The sequence below is a fragment of the Echeneis naucrates genome, chromosome 13, assembly GCF_900963305.1.
Source record: "Echeneis naucrates chromosome 13, fEcheNa1.1, whole genome shotgun sequence".
Lineage (NCBI taxonomy): Eukaryota > Metazoa > Chordata > Actinopteri > Carangiformes > Echeneidae > Echeneis > Echeneis naucrates.
In genome coordinates this window covers 4,967,526-4,986,742 of record NC_042523.1, presented here as the reverse complement: position 1 = coordinate 4,986,742, position 19,217 = coordinate 4,967,526, and the positions used below count along the sequence as shown (strand labels likewise).

The 19,217-nt window shown below is 40.8% G+C and overlaps 6 protein-coding genes across 6 annotated transcripts; all 6 read left to right on the top strand.

Moving 5' to 3' along the window:
• Nucleotides 1-4,280: 4,280 nt before the first annotated feature.
• LOC115052859 (claudin-4-like) lies at nt 4,281-5,344 on the top strand. The gene has a single exon (XM_029517274.1). It carries the CDS (start codon nt 4,378-4,380, stop codon nt 4,999-5,001), a length of 624 nt encoding a protein of 207 aa, XP_029373134.1. The 5' UTR covers nt 4,281-4,377; the 3' UTR covers nt 5,002-5,344.
• Nucleotides 5,345-6,387: 1,043 nt separating this feature from the next.
• On the top strand, nt 6,388-7,849 carry LOC115052856 (claudin-4-like). Its single transcript, XM_029517268.1, has one exon. The coding sequence runs from the start codon at nt 6,443-6,445 to the stop codon at nt 7,076-7,078; it is 636 nt and encodes a 211-aa protein (XP_029373128.1). The 5' UTR covers nt 6,388-6,442; the 3' UTR covers nt 7,079-7,849.
• Nucleotides 7,850-9,436: 1,587 nt separating this feature from the next.
• Nucleotides 9,437-10,673, top strand: cldnf (claudin f). The gene has a single exon (XM_029516993.1). The coding sequence runs from the start codon at nt 9,521-9,523 to the stop codon at nt 10,271-10,273; it is 753 nt and encodes a 250-aa protein (XP_029372853.1). The 5' UTR covers nt 9,437-9,520; the 3' UTR covers nt 10,274-10,673.
• A 721-nt stretch (nt 10,674-11,394) lies between these two features.
• Nucleotides 11,395-12,576, top strand: LOC115052839 (claudin-4-like). The gene has a single exon (XM_029517231.1). It carries the CDS (start codon nt 11,471-11,473, stop codon nt 12,101-12,103), a length of 633 nt encoding a protein of 210 aa, XP_029373091.1. The 5' UTR covers nt 11,395-11,470; the 3' UTR covers nt 12,104-12,576.
• Nucleotides 12,577-16,056: 3,480 nt separating this feature from the next.
• LOC115052642 (claudin-4-like) lies at nt 16,057-17,111 on the top strand. Its single transcript, XM_029516878.1, has one exon. The coding sequence runs from the start codon at nt 16,141-16,143 to the stop codon at nt 16,804-16,806; it is 666 nt and encodes a 221-aa protein (XP_029372738.1). The 5' UTR covers nt 16,057-16,140; the 3' UTR covers nt 16,807-17,111.
• Nucleotides 17,112-17,221: 110 nt separating this feature from the next.
• On the top strand, nt 17,222-18,963 carry cldnj (claudin j). The gene is made up of 2 exons (XM_029516879.1): nt 17,222-17,268; nt 18,308-18,963. Coding segments are annotated over exons 1-2 (657 nt in total). The 5' UTR covers nt 17,222-17,267.
• The last annotated feature ends 254 nt before the right edge of the window (nt 18,964-19,217 follow it).

Genomic DNA, 19,217 nt, shown 5'->3' with positions numbered 1-19,217 from the left:
TATGGTTGCTTTGACATCATAACGCCTGTTGATGAATAAACAAGTTTGGGATTGTGTAACCCGAGTCAAAAGAAAGAGCAGAACCAGATCCCACTTTTGAAAAATACTGGTTGTTGTGTTCAGCTGACAACAATAAAATCTGGCACAGTTTTAATCCAATCATTTCATAAGACTGCTGTGTTTGTGAATCATGGTGCAGGTGTATGTTTTTACAGGCAGGGGGAGCCACTCTTGTATCACACTTTTGTGTTGTTGATGTTTGCCTGGCTTTGCTGAAACACACCTTATTGGGATCATGTCTTGATCGTCTGTGTAGGTGTTAATCAGCATGCATGCATCTCTACAATCTGAAATATGCACTGAAATCATGTTGTCTGAGTCAGTTTCATCTTTTAAAACCTCATCTATCTCTTTTTCAAATAAAAATTGATTAAATCATTATTTAATGTACAATGTTTTTTTGTCATTATTCAATTATTTGTATTGTCTTTATATATTTTCAGCTTTACCCACTGTAATGATACTTGTACGTTCATGATTTTATAAAGCCAGTTCACACACGACACCCATCTGCATTTGGTTTTATTTTTATCCTCACTTATTTGAGAAAGGAAAATGTTTACTTGTTTTGTTATCCTTTGCGTTGTTAACATGCACCTGGCAGAAGTTGTTCTGTAAGGAATGATGTTAGGGAGTTCCTGCTTCGAAAGAAAAATATTTGGAAGGCGAGGTAAAGGAGCACCGTAGGCTAGTTACTAGATAAAGGAAAAAACAGATTGTGTGTAGCTCATGCAACAGACAGAACAGAACATGTGCTCCACAGATATCTCCATGTTACTAAGGACAACTGAAACAAAAAAAACAATAATTACCTCACTCTATGATACTTTTACTGATAGGCAAATAAGAGCTCAACTGGCCATCATATTTGAGTTTAGTCATTTCCACACTCACACATATGTAAAACTTGTGTGTGTGGCTGATTTGAGGATTTGACATCTGATATTTATTGTTATTTCATTACTGGATTCATGGTACAGCTGGTTGGGTATAAAGTCTTTTTCACGATTATGATATTTGTATTACTATGATTATTATGATATATGATTTTTATGATATTACTTTGATTAAGATGGACAGAAGAAACAAAACAAAAACAGCCTGATGTTACATCTTTCAAGTTATTCATATTCATGATGTTCCTAATTCATTTTTAAACTTCTTTATAAAAATGAAGCATACACTGGACTTATATTAATGCAAAATGTTAAGTTTTGTTCCCTCGCTCTGTAATCCTCTACACATTTCTGTTGTCTGTTGGATAAAAATAGATGTACACAGTGGAGCTAAAGAGCTTTCTCTCCAGCTGAACGAGTTCACCACACTTACAGGTGCACCTGTAAGTTTCAGACATGTAGCCACTTGCAGGAAACCTTGCTGAGTTTTCACCACTGACTTTATGGGAGCGGGAACGAGTCTGACCAGTTTCTAAGAGGTGCCATGTGTCTGCATCAGTTTCTCAGTAGTTGTGCTGTTGTGTACATTTAATCCAAACCTTTGTTCTTTTAATATGTTATTGAGTTCAGATCGATGCTTCAAACTGATGTGCATTCATTTGAAGGACAAATTATTAAAGTCCTGAGAGGGAAGTCCAATGATGATTAACATCAATAAAAATAGGAAGCAACAGAAGGAAGCAAAAGTTGCTTTTTAATCTTTAAAAAGTAAGTTCCTATTGCTCACAATGAACAGAAATGAAGCAGAAAGTTTCCACAGCGCCACCCCCCTCCTTATTTCCCTATTTCACAACCAAAATCATCTGTATTCTGACTCATCTTGTGGGTATTTTGTGTTTTCACAATGCAATTAGACTGCTTGATTTTCAAAGATTTTCCTGCCACTCTCATTTAGAAAAGCATCCAAAAAAGAGTTCTCCCTGAATAAGATAAGAGCCTGAAGAGAGTCATAAAGGAAATCGATGAAAAATGCTGTCAAAAAATTTGAATAAGACGCATCATGTCATGTGATGTGTCTGTCTGGTTCAAGCATAACACATGACTCACTGTGGATCCGACAGAGATACTGAGTGTGCCTCAATCACTCACTGAAACTGTGACTGTGATGGAACAATGGCCTTGGGGCACACACACACACACAAACACACAATGGGATGCATGAAACCTACACTGCTTTTTTTTTTTTTTTTGGTTTGTTTGTTTTTTTGCTATTTCAGGACAATTTTTCTCGCATGACGAAATTAATTGGTTTATTCCAAACTGGAGACACATTCCTTTGTTCCTCTAAGCTGCACAAAACAGGACATTTGCTTTTTGTTCCTTTCTTAAATGGATCAATTAAAGAGCAAAAATTACACTTTGCACTTACACTAAACTTTGCAGTTTCCCACCTTTTATTCAAAATGACTGAAGTATGTCTCTGTGTACTGTTTACGGAGTTTATATGTACGCACGTTCAAGTTATAGTTAAACAGCCATTCAAACACACATTTCCATTTTTCAAACACCCTTTTTCTGTTCAGCAGGCCGATTGTGTATTTATTAACTTTTGCATTATATGCGCACTGACCCAGCCAGTTTAACTCGAGGGCTGGGCTCACCACAGCCAAAGACAGCCGTTACTGTGAAGTCTGAGCTTGCTTCACACTGCATGTTGACACTTGTCACCTCAGCTCCCTGTGGCAGTTTCTCACAGCAGCTAGAGTCCAATCTTTCTCATTGCTCTGAAATTTGAGCAGCTCCCTTTTGCAAAGTTGCGCCTTTTTTTGCTATATGTTGACTTTTATACACATGAGGCCTGTGGCTGCTCTTGACTTTCACTAATATCAGCCTGAAACCATCTCTCCTCAGATTCTTAATTGTAGAAATTCCTCCATGCTTCCTGATGTGTGGAACCCAATCTCCATGGCCAGGCAACAGTAGCTTTAATGATCTTACCTTGGATAAAATAGAGGCATTATAGTCCTAACGGCAGTTTTGGCTCCTAAACACTGCCTCCATTCATTTCTGAAACAATCTGATTCTCTCTCTACCTCTCTTTGCCCCCTCTCACCATTCCCTCTTTTTTGCAAATTTGTCAAATGGAATCACTCGGCATGGTGTTTGTCTTTTCTCCAGCATCTCTTCCTGATGTCTTCTAACTGCTGTGGAAAACTAAGGACTGCTCTGGGCTGCAGAGTGCACATAGTGCTCCCGAGATTAAGCTAAAGGAAAAGGCGGCAAAATCTTCTGATTTTCAGGACTGACAACGTTGAAAGGTCAGATTTGTTTCCTCCCATACTATGACTCTTTATGATTAAGTTTTAAACTGGATTGATATGAAAATAATTCAGCATTTATTATCATATTTGAAAATCTTGAGGTGCTTGATGTGTTACTTATATTATAAAAATGTCCTCTTACTCTATTACACGACCGTATCAGAGAGCTATTTAAATCAGTACATGAAGTAACATGTCCTTCATTAATCATACAATAAATACCTGAGGGATAGTTTTAAAAAGCCACTTATTTCTCATGGAAAAATTTTAAATGTAACAACACACTGCTCACTTTGTATGAATTCACACAGACAATCAATATGATGTTTGAAAAATTAGGTGTAAAAGCCACAAATTGAGGTTGAGTCTTTTTATTTATAACAGTGACTGACCAAGCAAGTGTTGGACGTGGTGGGATTAACATGGATTTATAAAGAAATTAAAATAAATACTGTCCATTTTTAACTCTTACACCTGTTCTCACCTGCACACTTGTGTCTTTAGGAAGGTGAGTGTGTTCTTTTCATTCAACCTGAAACTCCCTCAGCTGAAAAGATCAAAGGGCAAATGTCAACAGACAACATCAGGAGAAAAGTCAGGACAAGATTGTCTGTGTCTAAAAAAGATCAAACCTTGGGACTTTTTCTTCCTTCCAAGTTGTCAAGTTGTCATTTTCAAACTGGTGGTTGTTGTGGCAATGATTTTGTGAATACAAGCAACAAATGCCATATTTTCAGTTCTTGAAAAATCAAATAACATGTCTAAAGAATAGAATAGAAAACCTCTTTGATGGCCAACACATTACCTTGAAGGTGTGGCTGATGTTATTTTTGAAAATCCGTTATGCCAGTTTGGGCACCTGTAGGCTGATCTGAGTGACATGATGACACAAGCCTGGAGGTGGGGGTGGTGATGGAAGCCATCACGTCACAGTTCTATGTGACTGTGTGTGCATGACTCAAGCCCCTCCCGAGTTAAGTGTATAAAATGCCTGCTCCAACCTTGACCAAACATTTACTCCTGGGGAGCACTGAAGCACTATTTGACTTCAACTTTGGACCTTTTCTTGGACATTTGAGCAAGAAGATTATTGAGGAAACATGGTGTCTGCAGCCTGCCAGATATTGGGCATTGCCCTCAGTATTATTGGCTGGATTGGGGTCATCGTTACCTGCGCTCTACCCATGTGGAAAGTGACAGCCTTCATCGGCCAGAGTATTGTCACCGCTCAAACCTCTTGGGAGGGCATCTGGATGAACTGTGTGGTCCAGAGCACGGGCCAGATGCAGTGCAAGGTTTATGACTCCATGCTGGCCCTTAGCCAGGACCTCCAGGCTGCTCGAGCACTCGTTATCATCTCTATTCTGGTTGGCATCGTTGGTGTCCTCCTTTCCCTCGCAGGGGGCAAGTGCACCAACTGCGTGGAGGACGAGAGCAGCAAAGCCAAAATTGGCGTGGCATCAGGCGTGGTCTTCATTATCGCTGGAGTTTTGTGCCTCATCCCGGTGTGCTGGACAGCAAACACCACCATCAGGGACTTCTACAACCCACTCGTGCCCCAGGCTCAGAAGAGGGAGCTGGGAGCTGCACTCTTCATTGGCTGGGGGGCCTCAGCCCTCCTCATCATAGGCGGTGCACTCCTATGTGCCAACTGCCCTCCCAAGGATAACTTCTCTGCCAAGTACTCGGCTCCGCGTTCAACTGGACCCAAGGACTATGTCTGAGGAGAGAGAAGCCAAACAAGAAGGCCAAGAGCGAAAGACTGAAAGAAAGACTTGAGTCAAAGACTTTGTGGTCCATATTGAATTGATCCGTACAGCCACAGTACGGCTGGAATGTCTTTTCTTCTGCATGTGCTTCATCAGCACCAAGAAGATTTGTGCCACGTCCCCAAACAACTGTTCCTGTGGACTAAGTTAGAAAAGATCAACATCTAACATGCTACTTTGGTGAAATGTGTTTTCTTCATTTTTATCCTTTGCATCATTTTATATGTATGTTTTATACTGTACTGTCTGAAAGTGTAAATAAAGACACCTCATCAAATGAATGAGGATGTTTTGTGTATTCTTATCTATTCACTATCTCATTTATCTTTGTCATAAGCTAAACTAACAAAGTTCAGCATAATAACTGCCCACCCTCAAAAATAATCACATTATCATTTTTAACAATAGCCATTATATTGTGAAATTGTTTTGTTTTTGTTTCATTGATTTATCTACAGTAATAGCTCTATTTTAACTTTGAGGTAAATATAGACAAAAACTGTCAAAAACTGACATCTTTTATCAGAGACATATAACCATAAGTATGACAAGTCAATTTACGTCAAGTCTGTGTAATCGTGGTAATTAAATAGAAATATATTTTTCCAAAATGCTCGAAATCAAGAAGTTGGATTTTTTCACCAAAAAATTACTTTTATCACTGCGATTTAGTGAGGCATCTCCTCATTCGTTCATCTAATACTGCTTATTCATTTCTGGGTTGTGGGGGGCTGCTGGAGCCAATCCCAGCTCACACTGGATGAGACTGGGGTCACCCTGGACAGGTCAACGGTCCATCACACACTTAGACAATTTAGAGCCACCAATTAACCCAAACATGATGTCTATGGAAAGTGATACAACAAGTAAACTCCTCACAGAAAGGCCCCCGGCCAAGAAACGAACCCACAACCTTCTTATTGTGAGTCAACAGCGCTAACCACTATGCGGCAGTGCAGCCCTGAGGCACTTAAAAAATAATATCCTGTCCAACACTGCCTCCTGCTGTTAGAAACACACACACACACACACACACACACTCACAGGCAAATATTCTCCTATTTACTTTGTTTATCCAGTGTTAATGAATGATTCTGTGACTTTGAAATTATTGGGTTACTCATCTGTGATAATAAGGAATACATTGGGGAATAAACGGGAGTAACATATCCCCATCTGACCTTGAAGCTTTGGATTCCTGGCAGGTCAGCAAAAGTAAAGGTCACTGGGTTTCCGTTTGTTTGTGTATAAACTCCCCCCAGCGAATAGGAGCTGAGGACTGTGGTATCACACACCCTCATTTCTCTGCACCTTCTCACACATCATCCCATAAATACGAGCTCACGTCGCTCCACTTGTCTTTCCTTCTTCTCGTGTGTGGAATATATCACGAAAGATGGTTTCTCAAGGGATTCAGATTATTGGCATTTCGATGGCCGTGATCGGCTGGTTCATGGTCATCGTGGTCTGTGCCTTGCCCATGTGGAAGGTCACTGCCTTCGTTGGCGCCAACATCATCACAGCTCAGACCATCTGGCAGGGCATGTGGATGAACTGCGTGGTGCAGAGCACGGGCCAGATGCAGTGCAAGGTGTACGACTCCATGCTGGCTCTACCTCATGACCTGCAGGCTGCTCGTGCCATGATCGTCATTTCCATCCTGACTGGGATCTTCGGAGTGGTCCTGTCCATTGCTGGCGGGAAATGTACTAACTGCATTGAAGCGGAGCGGTCCAAGGCAAAGGCCTGTATCCTGGCTGGAATTTTGTTCATCGTCTCAGGGTTGCTCTGTCTCATTCCAGTCTCCTGGTCCGCCAACGCCATCATCACCAACTTCTACAACCCGCTGATGATCGAGGCCCAGAGGTTTGAGTTAGGAGCGGCACTCTACATCGGTTGGGCGGCTGCTGCTCTGCTGCTGATGGGAGGGGGACTGCTGTGTTGGAACTGCCCGCCCAAACATGAACACCCCCATTATGTACCCAAATTCACACCTGTGAAGTCAGTCTCAACGTCTAGAGAATACGTATAAGATCGTCCTTTCTTCGTGGACTCTCAAGGTCACAGGAATCACAACAGCAGCCAATTATACTTTGCTAAAATGTAAATACGATTTTATGACACACTTGCTACAAAGGGACATCTGAGGTTTTACTGAAGTTAGTGCAGCCTATTTGGGAAGTTGACCTTTATTTTCTCCACTTCGTCTTTTAAAACGACAGCAGCTACCACCACAAACAGCTGTGTCCTACTTAGTGCCTGTCATGATGGGTCAGTTCATGCTGGTTCTCACACCAACATGGAACATCCTCATCACCAGTATTTCCTCTGTGCCTCTCCTGCTCTATACGTCAATGGCCCAAATAGGAAGTGACCTTATTATTATATTACATTGTATTTTATAGGTCTGAAACCCAGAAAAAGAAATTTGCATTTTTGTCTGCTTGATGAACATCTAGAATTTTTACCATGACTACAATTAATCTGTGTAAATAATTATTCATTGTTGCAGCGTAACTGTCCTGATTGGTTGGTTGGTTATCTACTCTGTAACATCTTAACAAATAGAGCAGAATAAATACAGCTTCACCCATGACAAACTTCTGTTAAATTCAGATTTGCAACGAATTATAAACAGGGAGTGTAAGTAATTGAGTTTATCTGTAAAACATTCTATTTTGAATTTTTATTCATTGTCCTTTTTCCATGTTCAAATGTATGTCATTGAACTTCTGCATGCTTGATATTTCTGTGTTGTAATTGTCTATATCTGTAAATAAAGCACATTTCTAATGTATAGTTATTTTTACCGTCCATTCTGCTCTGCAGGATGTATTCACATGTAGATCAAATATTAGTCTTCAGTGCTTTTGTCATCTTCTGGTTTTTAAAAAAGGCCATAACTAACAAAATTGTACAACCAACTAGATTTTTTTTTATTTCCATGAAAATGTACTTTGAGCTTTAATCCATCTGCTCTTTAACACTCTGAAAGCCACTGTCTGGACATATCTTGTTTTAAATCTGGTTATTCAAATTCTGTTGAGGTCTAAAATGATGTGGCAACAACAATCCCTTATGGGTTTTGTTGTCATCATCATCTTTCACAACACAGGGTTAGGGTTAGGGGTGGTGCAGTATCACAGTCAGGTGTGTTTAAGTGTCAGCAGGCTGTTTACACAACAGAGGTTTCTATTGAAGGATGCAGTAAGTCCTGCTGGAAGTTCGAAGTGATAGTGTGGCTGTCTTCCTCAGTCTAATCAGTCCAGTAAATATTTCATCAGTCCACTTTTGCGATTTGTACAGTTTTATATTAAATTGCTGTGTCATTATTAGCATCAGTTTTTAGTACAAAGTGGATTTACTTATTTCCTCTTCATAGTCAATAAATCATGAGCGATGGTAACAAACAAGTTATTTTCTTGTCTCAACTGCGTGATCTTGTATCCTGACCTTAACCCAGGCCATGCTGCCAATGCCAACACACAGCGTTCAGCGTGGCAGATATAAGCAGCTGGTGGAGTCCATGTTGCAGGAGAGACCACATTACCTTTTTCTGGTCTCTTCTCTATTTGTCTCTGGTTCCTGCTGATTTTAGCTTTTAAAATTTTACAGTTACGTTATTTTTATGTTAAGTTTTGTTTGTCCATAAGCACAAACTTTAAATGTTGTATTATCCAATCAGATGAAAGAGGGTCTCATTGGCTGAGAGTGGAGACTACTTTGTTGTGAGATCACAAAGCTATTGAAATCCTGAAAGTCGGTTTCAAGGTTCTGTTTCCGAATATTTCTCTGTGGAGAAATATGTGTGAGAACTTTGATACTTTCATTATATTCACACAGAATTAAGTTTTAACTAAGCTTTAATTACAAAAAGACATAAAATATAGACAATGTGGTTGACAATTATAGCTTTTTTATATACAGAAAACAGTGAAGATAAGGAAATCTTACTATCTCCTACTCTTCCTGTTTAAAACAATAAAATGAATTTCACAGGGAGATAACCAATCAGTTCTTTGTGGTACTTGCTCATCAGGCGTGTGGGAGTTCAGTGTAGTCATAAAATGGCGCACCACTACTGAATTTTCCAATTAGAACAGCAAAGAGTCGGTCTGAATCTGAATGTAATTCTGACTGTCAAAACAACAATCACCTGAAATCTGATCGTCTGCCAGTCTGAGTCTGTTTCAGGACCCCCTGATCTGATCAGTGGCTGTACCCCACCACGATTACCCCATTCTTCCAGCAGAAGGCAGTTTTTCAAGAACAAATGGCTGCGTCTAAAAATGGGTGCCACACCTCTATAACACCAAAAGAATCTTGCTTAGCTGGAAGAACTCGCCTGACAATGGGCCGACCCACCTCCTGTAAACTCTCTGATGAACGACAAGTCCGACAGCCATCTCACTCGGGAAGAAAAACAGACCTCCGTGCTGACACACTTGTCTCCCCTGCCACAAACCTCTTCACCATGGGGAAGATTGGCAAGGAAATAGCGGGTCAGGTCATCAGCTTCATTGGCCTTGTTGGAGTGGCGGTGACCTGCGGGATCCCCATGTGGAGAGTGACCTCTTTTATCGGCGCCAACATTGTGACCGGCCAGATCGTGTGGGATGGCCTATGGATGAACTGTGTGATGCAGAGCACAGGGCAGATGCAGTGCAGGCTAAATGAGTCAGTGATGAGGCTGACCCCAGATCTGCAAGCCGCCCGAGCTCTGGTTATCATCTCCCTCGTCTTTGGCTTCATTGGCTTCCTGATCACCTTCATCGGAGCCAAGTGCACTAGCTGTCTGAAGAGAGATTCATCAAAGGCCAAGGTGGTGATCATAGGTGGCTGTCTCATCATTCTTGCTGCTATTTTGATCCTGATCCCTGTCTGCTGGTCTTCAGCCATTACCATTGCCGATTTCCAGAACCCCTTGACACTTGAGACACAGAGGAGAGAAATTGGAGCATCCATCTACATCGGCTGGGCCGCCGCTTTACTTCTACTGGTCGGTGGAATTATCCTAACCACGTCATGTCCTCCTCAAAAACCCACCTATGGATATCCAGGCTACACACCAGCACCAATGTACCCATATGCGGGTCCAGTGCCAAACCCAGCAACATATGGGCCTGTGTATGCTCCCCCACCCAGCAGACCCTACAGTGGGACTGGGACATATGTGCCTAACAAACCTTATGCAGTACCAGGCACATATACTCCTGCACGGTACTAATAGAGACTAATGAGCCAAAAGGAGGATAAAGACTCAAATTTCCGTTCCAGGAACTGCCTCAAACTGGAAAGCAAAAATGCACCTAAATACACTTTATACTCATAGAAGATGGTATGTATTCAAATACATTGTTGGAAAATGTAATTAATTCACTCAATCATTGTGACCTTGTCTTGCTAAGGATCTTTCACAAATGTCTAGTCTTGGTTGATTTTTCGATTTGAGCCTGACTTTAGGCTTGACTGCTTTTCATATATTAGTCTCTGTTGATGTATTTATTTTCTTTGTCATTCAAAGAACATTTTGTAGATAACAATGATCTGTGATGCTTGTTTTCTACAAATGCATTTGTACATTTGAGATTGTCACAAAATTGTTTGAATAAAATGTTTGCACTATATTTACTTGTCTGTTTCTGGGGTCATTATTACTTTACATTATCACAGTATTTCAAGACACATTTTTGAATATAATCTTGGTGAGACTGAGCCCAGGCAAGGCAGGCGTGATGTGTGTTGGGGAGAGAGAAGTAAAAAAAAAAAAAAAAAAAGATCCCATTTGAAATTCATCAATAAATAAATAAATAAATCATCATAACAAAGCATTTTTTGTAACAATAACATATTAAATGCTAATTATGGTCACAACTGACTCAACTCAGACTTCATTAAAATGTCGAGAGGAGTGTGTTTTAAAGATCCACGTTGAGCAGCCTTAGTAATTGAAAATAAATCACATAATGAAACGGAAGTAATGACCAAATGAGTGAACGCTCCGCCTGCCAGCATCTGACATCCGGTGATACTTCCAGCCATGCTGAAGCTGTTTTCTAACCTGAAACCACTGACCAGACCTGATCTCCCACTGACCTGCCCAATCACAAGTCAACCAGTGACACAGCGTTGTTTGAATAAGGAATGCGGTGTGTCTTTACTGGACTTATTTGCATAAACTTCCTTGCCTGATGTTCCTTTCGTCGATACTGCTCCCTTACACTCAGATAAAGGAAGAATCTGGTTGGTCGGGTAAGTCTGTTCAACATATCGGTTTCAGGTCAGAGGGAAGGACATTGTGACTCCACCTCCAGCAATGAAGTCCTTATAACTAAAGACGGCGCACTGCAGTCTTCATTCATCTTTGCAAGCGCAGCTAAGCCGACTTACTGAAACCTTCAAAGGACTCTGATAAAACCTCATCATGGTGTCTATGGGACGACAAATGCTGGGCTTTGCCCTGGCCATCATTGGCTTCCTGGGGACCATCATTGTGTGTGCCTTGCCCATGTGGAAGGTCACAGCCTTTATCGGAGCCAACATAGTGACGGCGCAGGTCATTTGGGAAGGCCTATGGATGAACTGTGTAATGCAGAGCACAGGCCAGATGCAGTGCAAGATCTATGATTCTCTCCTGGCCCTACCTCAGGACCTGCAGGCTGCCAGAGCTCTAGTGGTCATCGCCATCATTGTGGCAGCCTTTGGAGTCATCCTGGGCATCGCTGGGGGAAAGTGCACCAATTTTGTGGAGGACAAAAGTGCCAAAGCGAAGGTGGCAATTGCTGCTGGAATTGTCTTCATCTGTGCCGGCATTCTCATCCTTATCCCTGTCTGCTGGTCTGCCAACACCATCATCAGGGATTTTTACAACCCCGTCATAATCAACGCCCAGAGGAGAGAGCTGGGTGCTGCTCTTTACATCGGCTGGGGCACAGCTGCCATTCTCATCCTGGGGGGAGCCCTCCTCTGTAGCTCCTGCCCTCCCAAGGAGAGCCCAGAGTATCCAGTCAAGTACAGCGGTGCCAGATCCACAGCCACCAGCCGAGCCTACGTCTGAGAGCCCCAGTCTCCAGAGAAACTGTTTCTTTTTTTGAGTAACCTTCTGTTATTGTTGTCTGTGAATGCTTCGCAAGTTATGTCTCACTTTTTTTTATAAGTGACAGAAGCAAAGCTGATTTTCAGAGAAATTCTGAAAGCTCGGGTGGAGGCATGTGAGAGCATTTCTTGACGAATGGGAAGTACATTCCAGTCACGTGGTGTGAAACTACAGCAGTTGACAAGAAAATCCTCCAACAGCACAATGAATGGACTTAATCAGAGCTAATCTGTATTATGTTTGTCGTTAAACCTCATATTCCTCTGAATGTTTGGTAAATCAAAATTGTAATAGAAAGTTATGAGCAAGATGAAAATGTGTACAGTAATACTGAAATATTATGAATGTATTGTGAAAAAATGTTACAAATATCTTTGTTTCATACCTTTTGTTTATTGAAATCTCTGATTTTTAATAAAAATGTACCTAATTGATATTTATTATCTTTTGAGTTAATCAGTTTAATTTCAAGAGGGGTCAGTGCATTTCTGTTTACTAGGGCAACTTCAAATGAACCCTGCAGTAGAACGAAAGAGATATACACAGCAGATTTATAAATACTGAACATGGCCGAGGATCCATTGAGTGCCAGTGCTATTGTTTCTGACATCAGTGTTTCCTGGTGTTGTGAACAGCAAAAGTAATGTATGAAATGCGGTGGTGCCACACACTTGGTCCCACTGGTTCCACCAGTTGTGCAGAGCGAGATGTCAGTCACAGCTCTGTCATAGTGTCTTAGTTTCAATGAATACTACGCACACAAACACACACGTCCAGCAGTTGAATAATTTCTAGGTTTGCATAAAGAAAAAGACCATTTCAATGACATATAGCAACAGTGAAGAAAGTTATATCAAGACTGAGATCAATCAGTCCCTATACTGACTGACTAATGGTGACAAACATGTTAGTGTTTCTCTATCATCATGTTCAGAAGAAGCTCTGCGTTTATTTACACTGTCTATCATCTAAATAGACCCCCTTGCATCTGTAGTCAAAGTGAAGTTTTTTCTATTAAACCAGACCAGGATATATCTCAAAGTCAATCAAAGTGCTTTCAGAGTTTAAAACAGAAATATGAAGAAGATTGAATGTTTCGCAGAAAACAAACAAATGTTGTCCGAGGAGGTTTTAGTGTTCGCACAATTAAGACTAAATTAATCAGATATATCATTACACTAACTAACAGAAAATATTCCTAGATGTATAATCTTAAGTTCAACAGCGAAAAGAAGATCTGGACCTAGTTTCGGTTCAGTTTCAGTTTTAGAGGGTTATTGAACTCATTCGTGTGTATTCTTCTCTGTCTCTTCTTTAGGCTTCGGGTTCTTCGGGTTGCTCTGCCTGATGATATAAATCTGCTTGTGTATTTTAGAAAATAAGGCTTCTCTAACTGCGCTGTACTTTTTTCTCAAATGTACATTAATCGTAAAATGTTGTAATTTGACAGGACTAGTTTCTGTAGGGGATATACACACATTTGGTGGTCAGTAAGTGTTTTGTGTACGTGGGATTCATTTGGCATGATTTACTGCGTCCAAATCCATCATAAAGTTGCAGTATGCTACACACACCATCAGTGTGGGCTCATGGTCTGTTTTTTGTGGGAAAAAAGGAGCACAGTAGATGAAAAATGTCAGATTTTCTTTTCATGTGATTACTTAACATTTTGTGTCAATAACAACATCACCAAAAACAGAGACACAGAAAAACAGAAAATGTATTGAAGTGTCTAAATGACACTGTGAATGACAAAACGACACGTGTCTAAGTTCAAGCATTAAATCCCTCTTTGGTGGCCACTATGATTATGAGGCTTGAGGGAAGATGACTTCAGCAAACTGTTTCCACATGGTTATTATCATAACCACGATGATGAAGGGCTCCTGAACTTAACATTGTGTAATCCAAACCAAACCTCAACTGGTTTGTGGCATCACAAAATCTGTTTAGATACTTGAAGTAGTGCTGATATAAAAGTTTTCATTAATCAAAATGAGGAAGTTCTCCTAACATGTTTCATCTTATACTTTTTAGATGCTTACAAATGTGCTTCGCTTCCAGCAAATGGCCGCTGCATATTTTAGGAAGTGACTCACAATGATGATGTCAGCAGAACTTCAGGGGTTGTTTCACCTGTGTGAACACACCCTGTTCTGCTGCTTTTTACCTGGTATCACATTCCTCAGCTACCTGCTGAAATTAGAACAGATTCTTACTGTAGTCATTTTCAGCAATGACAACCTCACCTCAGTCCAGTGCTCCATTAGCCAAAGTGTAAATGGTTTCACTTGTTTTTTTGTTTTTTTTTTAACTTTCAGTAGGTGTAAAATAAATATCTTACGACTGAACACTTTCACCTATATTTACAAATGCAGCTTTCCTGATATATTTCCAAGGAAAATCATAAATATAGGATTTTTGTAAAAAAAAAAATAAATCGAAAAAAAACTTAAACCTAAGAAAGCTAAAATTAAAGCTAATAAGTAAGTCTAAATTTATGGCACTGTTTGAGGTATTTCAATTCTACCATTTGCATTTTTATAACTGTTACATCCACTGAAATCATGTCCTGCTGATGTCATGATTTTGAGAAGGATTGTTTATGACAAAGTGAATTGGGTCAATTCTTCCTTTTCAGGATAATAAATAAATAGGGCTTAGTAAACTGATAATGCTTGTGAAAAAGTATGCTGAATATGAGACTTGTTGGAAAATGTTTTTGTCATATTGTCATTATCATATATTATCATATATTTTAAAGTCAGAAATGCAGAATAATAACTTATCTTGATTTTATTTAAATGATCTTCAGCCTCCCAGTAACGACATGTTTCCTTTAGATGCACACAGTTTACAGCAGAGGAAATAAGTATTTAACACCTCAACGTAAGTTTTTCAAAAAATTGATTTCTAATCACATAGAATTTTATTAAGCGGAGAAATCCAAACTAATCAAAATATTTAAGCCCATAAATAAATATATGCAGAATAAAATGGAGTGTGTTAATTCGTGGAAATGCTTTTGCTTGTCAACAGAGTTTAAGGAGTGCCAAACAACTGGGACCCATTAGTTTGTGAACTGCTGTTTCAAAGCTGTTGCATCATTCATTCATTCATCTTCTACATCTTATCTGTTTCCGGGTCACGGAGTGGGCTGGAGCCAATCCCAGCTCACACCGGGTGAGAGCGAGGTTACCCTGGACAGGTTGCCCGTCCATCACAGGGCCAACATACAGAGACAGACAGAGACCAACAACCACTCACTCTCACACTCAGACCTGCAGACAATTTAGAATCACCAGTTAACCCAAACATGATGTCTTTTGACTGTTGGAGGGAAAGCGGAACGGAAAGGAATCGAAGCCATGATCTTCTTGCTGTGAGGCAACAATGCCAACCACTATGGTGCCATGTTGCCCGAACAAACATCATGTTGCTTTAAAAAAAAAACTTGAAACTACATACTAATACCATAAACTCTTTTGGAAAAAAATTACTGAGGTAATAAATTGAGTGAGAGAGAGGACCATTTTCCTTGCAGGTTAAAGAAACTTCAGCTTATGCTTTACTTTCCAGATCTGGAGTCTACGTCCACTTTTACACGCAGTCTATGAGTGAGTGTAGGAAATATCAGGACAAATTCATTTGATCTGATTGAATCATTTGAACACACCATGTGCTAAACTTCTGCATTCAAGTGGCCTACATTTAGAAGTTGGACTATTGGCACATGCAAACTTTTCTTGTTAAGAGTTCTAACAAAACCAGAGGAAACACAATCCTCGGATCCATCCAGAGGAAGAACTGAAACCCGAACCACCATTTACCTTAACACAAAAAAATCCTGCATGGCTGGTATACTTGGCAGAGCTTGTTATAAAAAATCTCTCATCGTTCACGCCTTCTTTTCTACATTCTCATTTCACTTCAGATGCACGTAAAAAGCATTTCAGCCCTGAATATTCTCTGAGAGACAATCGGACAGAAAGGAGACAATGGCTTCCATGGGGATGCAGATGGCTGGCTGTGCTCTGGCCCTGCTAGGCTGGATTGGGGTGATCATTGCCTGTGCTGCACCGATGTGGCGGGTCTCTGCCTTCATTGGCAGCAACATAGTGATATCGCAGGTCATCTGGGAGGGCATCTGGATGAACTGTGTGTTCCAGAGCACAGGTCAGATGCAGTGTAAGGTCTACGACTCCATGCTGTCTCTGGACAGTGACCTCCAGGCGGCCCGCGCCCTGATGGTGGTTTCCATCATCACAGGCATTGCTGGGCTCCTCGTAGCTTTCGCTGGTGGAAAATGCACCAACTTCATTCGAGAGGAAAGAGCCAAAGCGAGGGCCTCCGTGGCAGCGGGCGTGGTGCTGATCATCTGTGGATTGCTCTGCTTTATCGCTGTTTCCTGGACCGCCAGCGTCGTCATAGAGGACTTCTACAGCCCTCTGCTGGTGGATGCCCAAAAAAGAGAGCTTGGGGCCTCTCTTTACATTGGCTGGGGGGCTGGGGGCCTCTTGTTCCTTGGTGGGGGGCTTCTCTGTGCCAGCTGTCCCCGCAAGGAAGACGGGAACTCCTCTGTGAAGTACCTCCTCAATGAGGTTGGAAGCAACAAGAAACAGGACTCTATCATATCATCTACACCATCAAAGACCTATATTTGAGTTCCCCGAAGAGACAAAGGCAGTCTGCTTGAAGACTTTCTCATTATGTCTTAATGAAGGATGTACATTGAAACCCTGCAATGAAGGAAATATTCATATCATTCTCATGAAGAATTCGCTCTTTGGACGTACAGATTGCTTTAAATCTGAATGTCAATGAACTGTGTATGCATCTGGGCTGTTGCAAAATTATAGTGACTCTGTTTTATATGCTTGGGAGCTTATTTGTGTAAGCTAAAACAAAAATCATATTTTTATTGATATTTCTCTATTTTTTCACAATAAAAACACTTTGTTTTCCTCTAGTGCTGCTTGTTTATGTATATATATCTGAAAAATGCACCCATTGTTATTCAGTCCAAACGCTGGAGAACCTGTTCGTCAGGTACTTACCAGTGATCACATTTCAGGAAACAAACAAGGTGACTCAGGGACCTGGAGTTCTGATGACTGATGTGTAAAGTATGACACTTTTTTCTAAATCCAATGCTGCAACAAATATTCTTCTTTACAGGAAGTAAACAGGTTGTTTTTCATGGGGCGAATTGAATTTTGTTACGAAAAGGATGTATGTCACAATCATTTCTGCCTGTTTTCTCCTTATCAGGCTGCCAATCAGAGAGACAAGGGGGAGCCCAAATAACTCAGATACTACAGGAAGAGTGTCATATATTCAAAAATACAAATTTCCCCACTAAGCTGCCCTGCTTTCTCACTGCTTTCAGTTTTTCTACACTCGTTATCTTTGCTGAGTGCCCAACAAAAGGTCATTGAGGATGGATCTGCACTCATTCTTCTAACAATTAATTTCGAGGGAAATTAAATGTTTACAATGTTCTACCACATACAGATATGCCCTGGGCATTAATATTAATTTTATTTTAAGCTTTATTGAACTTCCCTCTTGTCTGAGTGTGGAGGTCGGATATCAGTTCCGACATTTCCTTTTGTTAGTGGAATAGCGGGATGCTTTCAGTTTTCTAACTCAGATTACCTTTGTAACCTGTAAGATATCTGTACAAACCTAATAGAGAATGAAATGAATGAAATTATTTACATTTAAAACAACAAAAACATATTCAAATTAAAAGAAATTTTATCACAATCTCAACCCTGAAACCCTAAAAACAAGATGTATTTTTCCATGTGGGTCTAAAATACAGTGGTCTTTTCAGTCTTTTAATATTTACAATCTTTAACAACCAATGAGGCAACTTTACTGTCTTCCTAACACCTTGTCACTGTTGTGGTCTTTTGTAATATACTGCCACACAGTGGCCCTTTCCCTCCATAAATTTTTATTTCATTACATCAGTTACAAGAAATGTCCTCTCTACTTTTCTTCCCATAATCCTTTGAGGGTGATGTAATATATGAGCATTACATTGACATGATGCAATTTTATATTAAAGAATGAAACAGATCACAGAGGAAAGGATATGATGACAAATGAGGTCACATTTTTCCATTGTGAAAATTGGATTATTTGTTTTTGTTGCAGTGTACCTGTCCACTGGCCCCATGGCTCTGCAGGAACTGGGCATCAGCCTGTCCATGATAGGTGTTGCTGGGACTATCCTGATCTGCGCTCTGCCCATGTGGAAGGTGACGGCATTCATTGGCACCCATTTGGTAGTCATGCAGGTGTTCTGGGAAGGCTTGTGGATGACCTGTGTCAGTGAGTACACGGGTCAACTGCAGTGCAAGCTTTACGACGCGCTGTTGGACCTGTCGCCAGACCTCCAGGCGGCCCGGGGCCTGATTTGCATCAGCTTAGTTCTGGGATGTTTGGGATTCCTCATATTCCTTCTGGGGGCACGCTGCACCAACTGCCTGAGTCACCCAAGCGTAAAGGCTCGAGTGGTGCAGAGCTCTGGAGCCATCTTCTGTCTGGCCTCCCTCACCACCATAGTTGCTGTTTCATGGACGGCCAACTCCATCATCAGGGACTTCCACAACCCACGTGTCCCTGAGGTGCTGAAGAGGGAGCTCGGAGCAGCTATATATATAGGCTTCGTGATCTCTGGGTTGCTGTTCTGTGGGGGAGCCATCCTGTGCACAAGCTGCCCTCCACAGAGGGCCAGGTTCCACTCAAGCGGGTACTCACAAGCGAGGATCCCCAAACACAGCAGCTATGCCATTAAGAACTATGTGTGAAATAAACTCTAATCTAAGGCAATGGGGCCATATATAGCGATGTAGAGTCGAACAAAACCACAAAAAACTTTAGCCAGTCACTGACTTCAACTTTGTGCACAGCAATGTCAATACCAGCCAAGTGAGCCTGTTTTTTTTTTTTCTTTAGTGAACATCGTGTCATGACATGTTTGTTCAAATTATCAAGTATATCCACCCAATATATTTCTTTGTGTGTCTAATACAGCTATGACTAACTTAAAACTTATGAAATA

What these genes read in the sequence shown, in the direction of transcription:
- LOC115052859 (XM_029517274.1), top strand. Translation starts at nt 4,378, where the DNA reads ATGGTGTCTGCAGCCTGCCAGATATTGGGCATTGCCCTCAGTATTATT.
- LOC115052856 (XM_029517268.1), top strand. Translation starts at nt 6,443, where the DNA reads ATGGTTTCTCAAGGGATTCAGATTATTGGCATTTCGATGGCCGTGATC.
- cldnf (XM_029516993.1), top strand. Translation starts at nt 9,521, where the DNA reads ATGGGGAAGATTGGCAAGGAAATAGCGGGTCAGGTCATCAGCTTCATT.
- LOC115052839 (XM_029517231.1), top strand. Translation starts at nt 11,471, where the DNA reads ATGGTGTCTATGGGACGACAAATGCTGGGCTTTGCCCTGGCCATCATT.
- LOC115052642 (XM_029516878.1), top strand. Translation starts at nt 16,141, where the DNA reads ATGGCTTCCATGGGGATGCAGATGGCTGGCTGTGCTCTGGCCCTGCTA.